The sequence below is a fragment of the Ochotona curzoniae genome, unplaced genomic scaffold (assembly GCF_017591425.1).
Source record: "Ochotona curzoniae isolate NIBS_2020 unplaced genomic scaffold, NIBS_Ocur_1.0 contig_2699, whole genome shotgun sequence".
Lineage (NCBI taxonomy): Eukaryota > Metazoa > Chordata > Mammalia > Lagomorpha > Ochotonidae > Ochotona > Ochotona curzoniae.
Window position 1 is genome coordinate 1,701,005 of NW_024465561.1, and position 11,133 is coordinate 1,712,137.

General features: G+C 57.5%; 1 protein-coding gene across 1 annotated transcript; it reads right to left on the minus strand.

Moving 5' to 3' along the window:
- Positions 1–1,646: 1,646 nt before the first annotated feature.
- CNFN (cornifelin) lies at positions 1,647–2,766 on the minus strand. Its single transcript, XM_040976594.1, has 4 exons — positions 2,706–2,766; positions 2,189–2,299; positions 1,859–1,995; positions 1,647–1,778 (listed from the first exon to the last, which is right to left on the minus strand). Exons 1-4 carry the CDS (start codon positions 2,740–2,742, stop codon positions 1,689–1,691), a joined length of 375 nt encoding a protein of 124 aa, XP_040832528.1. The 5' UTR covers positions 2,743–2,766; the 3' UTR covers positions 1,647–1,688.
- Positions 2,767–11,133: the final 8,367 nt, after the last annotated feature.

Genomic DNA, 11,133 nt, shown 5'->3' on the forward strand with positions numbered 1-11,133 from the left:
AGGCAGATTTACAAAGAGAAGGAGATACTGACAGAAAGATCTTCTGTCTGCTGGTTCATTTCCCCCAAGTGGCCACAATTACCAGGAACTTCTGGGTCTTTCACATGGGTTTAGGGTCCCAAGGTTTTGGGCCATCCTTTACTGCTCTCCCAGGCCACAGGCAGGGAGCTGGACGGAAAGTGGAAGAACTGGGATTAGAACCAGCACCCATATGGGATCCTGGCGCATGCAAGGAGAGGACTTTACCCATTTGGCTACTGCACCAGGGCCCTACCTCTCAAATTTTTAAAGCATAAGCTAATTTTGATGCAAAAAAATCACATTTAAATACATACATAGGTTTTCGTAATGTGTTATTTTCTTACATATTGAGAAAAGAGTTTTGCACAAAAACATTTTTAAAAAGATGATTTTTAAAAAGTTGACTTGAAAGGGAGAAGACAGAGAAATCTTCCTTTTGCCAGTTCACTCCTCAAATTGCCCGTAACAGCTGGCTCTGAGCCAGGCCAAAGCCAGGAGCCCCAGAACTGGATTGAGGTTCCCTATGATGAGTGGCAGGGACTCCAACCAGCACCCCAATATGGGACGTGGGCATTTCAAGCAGTGGCTGAATGCGCTGTGCTGGAGCACCTGACTCACAGCACTTTTTTTCCTCCACCAAAATAAACTCATACTCTTTTTTAAAAAAATATTTAATTATTTTTATTGGAAAGGCAGATACACAGAGAAGAGAGGAGACAGAGAGGAATATCTTCTGCCCAATGGTTCACTCCTCAGTCAGTCGCAAGAGTTGGAGCTGAGCCAATATGAATCCAGAAGCCAGGAGCCTTTTCTGGGTCTCCCACGCGGGTGCAGGGTCCCAAGGCTTTGGGCCGTCCTCGACTGCCTTCCCAGGCCGCAGGCAGGGAGCTGGGGAAGTGGGGCCACCGGGATTAGAACGGGCACTTAAATGGGATCCTAGCGTGTGCAAGGCGATGATTTTAGTCACTGGACTACCGTGTCGAGTCCAAAAGACCACAGTTTAATTGAATTCTTACTCTGCTGCAGTTTCAGAGGAGAAAAGGGGTTCAGAAAGGTTAGTGAGGTCATTAAGATGACACAGCTAGTGACTGTCAAGGTTAGGGTCATGGCAGCAACTGCCACCATGGAGAGGTGTGGCTGATCAGAGTGACCAGAGGACCTTCGGCTGGGCACTTCTCTGTCTGGTAGACAGATGTCCACCACACCTGTTTCGGGCTGTGTGCAAGCCCAGGGTCCCTCCAGGCACAGGCAGGGAAGGCTCAGCCTCCGGCTCGCCGTTGTTGCTTGGGTGAGGCCCATGCACCTGCAGGTTAGTCGCTCTCTCCGGGAGGCGAGGCCCCACTAGACTAGGAGAGGGATTTGCTGAAGTCACACCCAACCAAACCGGGTCACAGGTCCCATTGCAGAGCTCCTTCATCCACAGCTAGGCGGCTCCTGGGTGTCCCCACTTCCCTCCTCAAACCTCCTTCTCCACCCAGATTCCTTTCATGCGACAGAAAGAAAGGTATAGGCGGGGTTGGTTTTCAAGTTTTTATTGTGGGTGTATTTCTGGCGGTCGGGCAGAATCCCTCCTCTCCCCCGCCAGGAGGGGTCAGAGGATACCGGGCAGAAAAGTAGATAAGAAGGGGCAGAGGTGGTGATGGGGTTGGAGTGGGGTAGGGGATTCTTCACTCTCGGATCTTCAGTTCCCGCGCCATCTGACAGAGGGCGCAGGGCAGACAAAAGGTGAGGGCCGCCCAGTCGCGCCCGACGGAGCCCTGGAGGGTAGAAGAGCGACTTCAGACGCCGGCCTTGGGACCCAACCACTCCCTCGTCCCTAGCTCCCACCCGCACGCACCTGGATGCGGTAGCGCTCGCGCATGCCCGTGCGCAGCGAGTGCAGGCCCCCGGGCAGGTAGGGCGCGCAGCAGCACTCGCCGAAGTCATCCGAGATGCGGCAGGCCAGGCATAGGGGCGCGAAGGTGCCGCACAGACCTGCGGAGGACACGGGGCAGTCAGGGTCGGGCTGGCAGCGGCAGCAGAGGGAGCGAAGAGGTGGGAGAGAGGGTTTGAAAGTGGGCGGGGCCTTGGAGATCAGTTGAGGGTCTGAGGAAGGTGTTAAGTTCAGGCCCCCAGGGAGAAATGGTATCGCTGGGGGAGAGGGTACGGGGTCCCCTTCCACACTCACAGACGGGCATGTCGTTGCAGCAGTCCGTGAGCCCTGTGTGCCAGTCACTGAGCTGGGTCTGGTAGCAGCTGCTGGCACACTGCGGCTGGCTGGTCACTGGGTAAGACATGGCTGCAGAGGAGAAGACAGTGGTCAGTGGGCATCCTTGCGGAACTCCCTGCCTCCCTCCCCTCTGCCGGGCAGTCTGGGCAGGGCCACCAGGCCGCCCGCAGATAGATAGGACAGCCCTGTGCTTCCTGCTGCCACATCTGGGCACTGACACCAGGTCTGTCCCTCTTGCCGTGTCCTCCTTGCCCATCTGGTTGAGTTGGGGGCAGGAGGAAGGGTGGGTAGCGTGTTTGAGTGAGGCGATGGACGTGCCGCCGCCTCCTCCTCCACGTCTGGACCTGGGGTGCTGGGTTCTGGCCTCTGGGGTAGAAGCAGGTGCCGTCTGTCTCTGAAGCCAGGGTGCCCAGGGGAGGGAGGCAGCCGGGTTGCTGGTACTGGGAGGAGGTGCCGGTCCATCTGGCAATCCCACCTTTGCCTTTCACGTTGTCGTGCATCTCATACTGCATCTTGCTGGCCCTGAGGAGGAGGCGGCGTTGCAAACGGACAGACGGTGGGAGGCAGCTGTGGCAACAGCAGTGGAGTCTGTCTTGGAGTGGGGCGTCGCCGGATGGTGGGGTGGGGAGGGCAGGGAACAAGGGTGCTGGGGAACTGGGTTCTCAAGGGGAGGGGAGCTGGGGAGAAAGAGGCTAAGTCAGCCTGTGGCTGAGAGAGACCCAGACAAGGGATGGACAGGGTGGGGCGAGGCACTCGCCCACGTCTTGACGCTGCCCGACAGACCCCAGAGACCCCTCCTTGTCCCAGGCACAGTGCTAGGCAGAGAGGCAGAGCCAGAGGCAAGAGGGGACAGAGAATCTGAGCAGGGGCATGTGTGTGTGGGTGGGGCACCATACCTGCCCCACACACCTGCCAGCCTGCTGCCCAGTGAAGGTGAAGGGAAAGGCCCTGCACTCGCTGCTGATGGCCTGAGCCAAGGGCAGCTAAGGCCAGAGATGCCAGGCCGAGGACTTACAAGCTCGACTGACCCAGCCCTGACTCAGGGGCCTGAGAAAGGCAGGTGTTCACACAGAGAGATAGAGACAAGAAAAGCGAGGAGGGGAGAGCATAAGCAGGGCTTGGGGAAGCAGAGCGCTCCTACCTGTGATGGCGCTGATGGAGACAGGTGTGGGTGACACGAGCGGGCACTGAGTTCTCAGCCTAGGTCCAGGAGCCACTTATATGGGCCGGGTCACCTAGCCTGGGTGGGGCTGTGACAGAGGTGCCCAGGAAGCCTGGCCGGTCTGTCTCACCCTCTGCCCTCCACTGGGGCTTCCCACCCACCCGCTCCCTTCCCCATCCCCTCCCTTCTCCACTTCCCTTCCAGGGACCTAGGGTATAGGGGTGGGGTAGGGGAGACACAGAAGTGGACAGAGAGATGGGAGGGGGTGGGAAATAGACAAAGGAGATACAGCAAAGGTAAGAGGGGAGAGATGTGGGGAGAAGTAACAAGAAAGGCCAGAGGCAGGGGTTCAGAAAGATGGGATGGTGGAGGGACCATAGCACTGGCTGAAGGGGAAGAGGGGCAGAGGGCAGGAACGGGTGGGTGTGAGAGGAAAGGGGGCCTCCCTCTGAGGGTACCTCATAGTTGGTCCTTGGGGGACAGTGTCCTCTCACTTGGGGCCAGGGGACACAGGAAACATGTTGGGGAGTAATTCACTCTGAAACCTGAGGCGGTCGACACCTTACTGCACCCTTGCTACACCGCACCCGCAAACTGGGAAGGGAGGAGGCTGGGATGGGAAAGCCTGAAGGTGTTGGATGTGGCTCGGGTCACAGCCCGGGTCCCAGCACAGCAGAGGACAGGGTGTGTGTGTGCGTGTGTGTTTGGGGTGGATTCTTGGGTCTGGCCCTGGTCCAGGCTGCACATCCCTGAGCAGGGTAGGGCTCTCGGGGATGAGGGAGTGGGGGGGGCCTGGATGCCTCAGTCACCAGTCTCCCCTCAACAGGCCCAACAGGCTTGGAGGTGACTCAATGGGGGAAACAGCAGCGTTAGAACTGGGTGGGGTTCCCAGCATTGGTGTTACCCCAAAAATGTAGGAGGCACCAGAAAAGTTAGGGTGTCACCTGCAGAGAAGCTGGCACCATCACTCCATGGGGAATAGGGTATGGGGTGATGGCAAGCAGGTCTCTGGTCCCTCCCTGCCATGCCCCATATACCAGGACCACTGGGTGGCCGCTGTCCTCAGAGCGGCAGGTAGGGCTCGTTGCCTCCCTGTGCATTTGTGTCTCTTGGCCCGGGAGGGGGCTGAGCCCCTGGGGGTTCCTGAGTCTTCTCCCTCATGGGCTCCGACATCCCTGTCTCCCCTTCTTTATACCTTCATCCCTCCAGTTGCAAACCTTCCTGTTTCTCTTCATCCCTGTTTTCCACATCCCTGAATCTGCTCCCAGGCTCCTGATCTCAGGGGCTCCCTCATATCTCCCTGGCTCCAGCCTGGAGGATACGCCTTCCTGCATCCTAACCCGGGGCTCTGGTGTCCCAGGGCCACCAGATGGAATGGTCCTCAGTTTCGTCTCTTCTTCCTGGCATGGCAGAGGGGTCTGATGACATAGGGACAGAGAAAGAGAGAGAGAGAGAGAGAGAGAGAGAGAGAGAGAGAGAGAGAGAGAGAAAAGATGAGGAAACAGAGACTTAGAACTGGGAGGTGGCCTGCTCATGGGCTGGGTTGGGAGAAGGAGTGACTGTGGCCTGGTTACCCAGCATCTATGTCCACCCCTCTCATATGGAATTGCCAGATAGAATATGGGACATCTGGTTCCATTTTCACTTCACATAAGCCACGAAGTCTTCTGCAATTATTTGGGATGTACTTAAGAGCAAGCAGACAAAGAAAACCCACACTGCTGTGTCTCTGAAATTTAAGGCGTACAGGGTTCCCTGTGTTTCCATTTGCTGAGCCTGGAATCCCTCTGTCCCCAGAGCCCAGCCCTCCCTCCTGTGGGCTTGCGGCCAGGTCCCAATCCCCACCCCGCTCCCCAAACACTGACTCCTTGCAGGGTGCCCAGTCTTTTCTTTCCAGCATCAGGCATCCGTGTCGGGTCTGAATCCAGTTGCCTAATGCGGCTTTCACAAGGCACGTTGTGCCATCCAGGGCCCCGGTGGAACCGGTCGGGCTGAGCTCCCATCCTAAACCTGCTCATTTCCTTGAAGGCCAGCCTAGTCAGTGGCGCTTGACAGCAGAACCGGAGGGACCTGAGGAGTTCTGGGTGTGTCGCCGTGGCTGGGTTGGGGGTGGCCACGACATGCCCCTGAGCCGTGACATTGGAGGGGCTCTCCTATGTCCGTGTCTGGTGTCAAGCTCCTTCAAGTCTGCACACTCCGTGCCTGTGGCCGGCTTTGTGCTCTTGTTCTGCTCACGTCATTCTGATTGGGTGAGGCAGTAGCAATTCTTTACTCAGGGATGCTGCAGCCAGAAAGCCCGGGTTGCGATGGGGACTGGCTTTCGCTGGCTGTGAAACCCCAGGCATGTGGTCTAACGCTGGAGCTCTATTTTCCCCTGAGTAGACACTGGGTCGTTAAGAGGAAGAGACAGGTCATTTGTGGGAAGTGCATAGATCTGTGCCTGGCACATAGGGACCCTTTTCCTAGGGTGATGATGATGAGGGCATGTTCTGATTCCTGGGGAGACAACTGTAAGTAGAAGCAGTTTTGGGGTGTTTGGTGCTACGGTTAAGATGTCTGAACCCCACATTAGAATGTTTGAATTCGAGTCTGGGTTTGGATTCCAAGCCAGCTCCCTGCTAATGTGCACCCTGGGAGGCAGCAGATGGTTGCTTGAGTGCTTGGGTCCCTGCTGCGCATGTGGGAATTGCAGGTGGAGTTCTGCCTCCAGGCTGTGATCTGGCCTGGCCCTGGCTGTTTACAGGCCTTTGTGGGAAGGAGATCAGAAATCTCTGCCTTTCAATACACAGCAGTATATAAATAAAACTTGGAAAAAAATTCAAAAAGCAGGATCCGGCACGGCAGCCTAGTGGTTAAAGTCCTTGCCTTGCATGTTCCGGGATCCCACGTGGGTGCTGGTTCTAATCCTGACTGCTCCACTTCCTATCCAGCTCCCTGCCTGTGGCTTGGGAAAGCAGAAGAGGACGTCCCAGAGCCTTGGAACCCTGCACCCATGTGGGAAACTCAGAGGAGGCTGCAGGCTCTTGGCTTTGGATTGACTCAGCTCCAATCGTTGTGGCCACTTGGGGAGTAACGCAATGGACAGATCTTTCTCGCTGTATCTCCTTTTCTCTGTATGTCTGCTTTTTCAATAAAAAGAATAAATCTAGCCAGGATTGGCTGCACAGTCTTGGTGGTGGGGAGGCACGGGCGCATAGCTGAGTGTCTGTTTTGCGTTTGGGCTAGGATGCTTCTGGCGTGAGTTGTACGTGTGTGGTTGTGTTTGGGCACATGGGTGAGTGTACAGAGATGCTGTGTATGGGTGATTGTGTGGGTGCAAACGTCACGTCACACCTACAGTGCCTCATGAGGGCACGTGTTGGGAGGCATCTTGCTTCTCTGACTGGGGTGTTAAGAACCCCTCTTTCACCCCAAGGCCACTATTTGACAGGTACCTCTGGGAGCTTGATTCCTTCAAGAATGAACCTTGGTTGCTCTCCTGGAGAAGAGCAGGGATGGTGGGCCCAGTGGCTGAGGAGGAGACACAAGAGTGAAAGGGGTGGGAGGTGAGGAGACGGGTGAGGCCAGGGAGAGACTGAGCAATGTGATGGTGACACACACACAGAGGCAGAGATGGCAGGGTGGGGACCCAGGGAGACTGCACAGGGACACGGCACGTTTGTCCGTCTGTCCCACAAGCACCTGTGCCAAGCCCCTGTTGAGGTGCCAAGTGGGCACCAGTTCAGGGTCTGGGGTCCCCAGGGAGACCCACCTGGCTCCATCCTGAGTGATGGAGAGATAAACAGATGTCAAGGAAGGGCGAGAACTCCCCCAGATCAAAGACGAGAAGCTGGGGATCCCCAGGAACCATTTCCTTATCTCTTCCCATCAGGAAATGACACCCTGCCCCCTCTCCTAACCACTGTTTTGGACCCCAATCAGGCCTGACGCCCACAGCATGAAGGGCTGGACACACTGGCTGGTGTCAGGCAGGGATACAGCTGGGAGTCCCCAGGGCCCGTCCCCTAAACGCCAGGTCCTGGCTTACAGGCCCTGCCCCTCCTCCCTGCCAGGTCCTCTTTTATCTCACCATCTATCTCTAGCTGTGTTTTGTGTCTGTCGCATCTCTTTTATGTCTGCATCTTGCTTCTCCCTCACTGGGCCTCAATTTTTCCACTTGTAAAATGGGGATAATCATAAGAACCCCGCTGCCTGGGAGCTGTGAGATGGGAGATAACTCCGGCCGTGCAGGACCTCGCCGCAGTCAACAGCTCCAGACAGTGTTCCGGTATGATTACGTGTTATCTCGGTATCAGAGTTCCCTCTGGGTCTCACTCAGTCTTCTCCCATTGGAGGCTTGCTTGGAGGACAGCGATGTGGAAGGGTGTGCTGGGGCCAGGGCTTCGCTAAGTCACTGCCCTCACCATTGTTGGGGTGTAGCTCTACCTTGGGACATTGCCCGGGGGCACAACCTGCCGCCCAATTCCACAAACAGCTTCACGAAACTTGAACCCCAAGTCTGTCATCGCTGGCTGGGCAGGGCGGTGACTCTTCGGATCTGGTGTGTGTGTCCCCTCCCAGATTCCCTGGCCCTCCTCTCCCTCAGATCGGAAGCCTGGACCTCCATTCCCTGTTTTCTAGGGTCCTCCTTCTGTCTCTTCCAGCATTATATTCATGTGTCCTCTATCCCTCCCTTTCTCCCTCAGCTCCCCAGGATCTGGCGCGGGTATTGCTTGCTTAGAACCCTGACATCCCAAAACGGAATGCCTGGTTCCAGTCTTGGCCCCTCTGCGCTTCCTCTGCAGCTTCCAGAAAGGCCCGCGGATCAGGCCAGATCCGTGCCATCCAGAAAACTCCATTCGAGGTCCCTCAGCCGTTGTGCAAAACTACCGAGCCCCTCGCGGTCTCTCCGGAGGCGGGCCTGAAGCGCCAGACCCTCACGCAGAGCCTTGCTGTGATAAGCTGGGCATGCCGTCCATCACTGTCAGCCAGCCAATAGACACTCAGCTTCCCCTTCCCTGGCGCGCTGCTGAATGGGCGGGACTCAAAGGCAGACAGTCATAGGCTCGCGGAGATGCCAGTCTCTGCCAGATTCGTGCGGGATTGGCTAAGAGACCCGGAACGTGCGTCTGTAGGGCTGAGGCAGAAGGTGCCCAGGTCCGGCTGGCATTGCTGGGATTCTGGACCCAGCTCGGACGGGACGCGGCGCGGCTTGGTGAGCTTCGCGGCGGCGGGGGTGGCTCAGCCCGGCCGAGCGCATGTTCGCTTTGATAGCCACGAACCACCCGGGCGGGACAGGCGGCCCTCGCGTCCGTCCGTCCATTTCCCCTCGCCCTCGTGCCGGGCTTCGCCTCCGCTGCCTGCCCTGCTCATCCTTTCGTTCCGTCCTTCCTGCCCACGTTCATTCCTCCAGTTTCCTCCAGTAGCCACTGGCTCACGCTCACCCACTCATTCCCGAAACATCTCCTGAGGCTTCCTGCGGTTCGCAGCCCTGCCCTCAGGGAGCCCCAGTCAGAGGCTGGCCAGCTGGGGGAGTCCCTTGGAGGATCAGGAGGTGCCGGGCAGGGATGGAGAGCAGGGGTGTGGGGAGGGCAGGAGCAGCGGGGACTGGCAGGAGGCCAGACACCTCTGAGCGGCTGGAGAGCAGCTGGACGAGGTGGGCAGAGGCCAGGCTAGTGGGGAGCAAGCGAGGGCCAGGTCGGAGCTGGGACTGGACTGGACGTAGCCCAGGGGTGGCTGTGGCAGGGACCCAGGCAGGTGAGGGTGGAGCTGGCAGCCAGGGGCGGAGGCCGAGAGGGTAGGGAGAGGGGGACAGCATGTGGGATGGAGAGGGGGCCGCATCCAAGGGACAGGAAAGGGGAGCAGGGGCTAAGAGGGTGGCAGCGGAGATGGGCAAGGGGTCCTAGGTGGCTGTGACTCCAGCCTGTGACCTGGGCCTGTAGCCCCCTCCCCATAAAGGCTCTGGAAGTCACGGAGTGCTCAGAGCGAGGGGTCCCTGCACCTCCACCCCCTCAGGAGACGCTGCCTCCCTGTTGGCTGTGAAACTTGTCCTGACTAAACACACCCCCTGCCTCAGGGGCCCTTGGATTTGCTCACCCCACTGGCTGAGCCCCTCACCCTCTGCCCCTCGCACTGCCAGGTCCCTGCACCTTCTGTGCACGAGGTCAGCTGCCTCTTGCTGCAGCCTGAAGGTAATTTTTTTTAAGATTTCTTTTTTCTTTTTATTTTATGTTAAGATTTATTTTAATTGGAAAGACAATTATGCAGAGAGGAAGATCTTCCCTCTGTTGAATCACTCCCCAAGTGGCTGCAATGGCTGCAGCTGAGCCGATCAGAAGTCAGGAGCCAGAAGCATCTTCCGGGTCTCCCATGTGGGTGCAAAGTTCCAAGGCTTTGGGCTGTCCTCCAGGGCTTTCCCATGCCACAGGCAGGGAGCTGGATGGGAAGTGGGGCTGCCAGGACATGAACTGACGCCCATGTGGGACCCTGGCATGCAAGGTGAGGACTTTAGCTGCTAGGCTACTGCACTGGGCCCAAGGATAATGTTTCTACCCTCACTCTCAGGCTGATTCTGCCGGGAACCCTTTTGCTTCCTATCCTTTCCCGGTGAGCATCTTCTCTCCCCAGCTGTACTGCGAGGACCTTTCACGACCCACCATCCCCGTTTGCTGGGGCCCTCTCCTCATCCCCCCTGCCCACTTTCCCTGGACACCTCTCAGCCTGTTAGCTGCAGCCGGAAGAGAGAGCTCAACCTGCACTTCCGCTGTCTCCTGCAGGTCCCTCGCCTTTGGTGGCATGTCCAAGACAGCCCTCAGCATCCTGCAGCCTGGCCAGACCCAGGGACCGCCTTTGGCCCCTTGCTTGCCGGTGAGCTTGTCACCACGCAGTGAGCTGTTACGGCTCTAGGATGCTCTGTGCGGCCTCCCTGCCCTCCAGTGTCCTGGCCCTGGCCTCCAAGGCTGCAGTCGTGTCCTTTCAGACCATGCCCTGACGCCCCAGCTTGTTTGTGCAGCCCCCCTGAGCTGACCCCACGCTTTCCCATTGCAAGCACTGCTGTGGCTCCCAGCTGCCCCCAGTGACTGTCCAGTTGGACTGCAGGCCCTTCAGGATCTTCCTCTGATGACTGCCCTTCCTCTTGCCCCATTCCTCACTTTACACATCTGATTGTCTGGCCAGGGTGAAGCCTTGGTCACTGCTCACTGATCTGGCGTGACTTTCCTGCCAGGCAAACTGGTACTCATCCTTTAAGGTCAAGCTCTGGTCACCACCTGTGGAGCCCTCCTCCACTGCTAGGACACATGGAACAGCCTGGGGGCTGTGTGTGTCTCCCACCCCTTGCGGAATCAGGATCTGAAGCCCCTGGAGGCAGGCCCTGGGTATGTCATTTCTACCGTGAGTCCAGGACCTCTGAGGTGCCAGGTTGCAGCTCAGCAGGGCTGGCCTGTGCAGTACCCAGGGTGACCAGTCTTTCTCGTTTCCTGTGAACCTGGCTCTAGGTCTATAGTGTTTGGATCTGTGGGGGCCCTTCCTGTTCAGCAGGTGGTTTTCCCCCAGGGCCAAGAGGACAGTCTGTTTGTAGGGCGTCTGCTTATTCCCCACTCTTTCGCATAGTTCTTGCTTCCAAGTAGCTTGAGTCCGATGCTGCCCCCTGGTGGGCAAACACCCACCCTGTTAAAAAAAGAGGCCAAACTAATTAAATATTTTATTTACAATGGAAACCGATCTGCAGAGGCAGCAGAGGCGGTGGTGGAATGCAGCTCCT

Coding starts and splice junctions, on each gene's coding strand:
- CNFN (XM_040976594.1), bottom strand. CDS start 2,742: ATGCAGTATGAGATGCACGACAACGTGAAAGGCAAAG. Junction 2,300..2,705: donor CGACAACGTGAAAGGCAAAG/GTGGGATTGCCA, acceptor TCTCCTCTGCAG/CCATGTCTTACCCAGTGACC. Junction 1,779..1,858: donor GCGAGCGCTACCGCATCCAG/GTGCGTGCGGGT, acceptor TCTACCCTCCAG/GGCTCCGTCGGGCGCGACTG.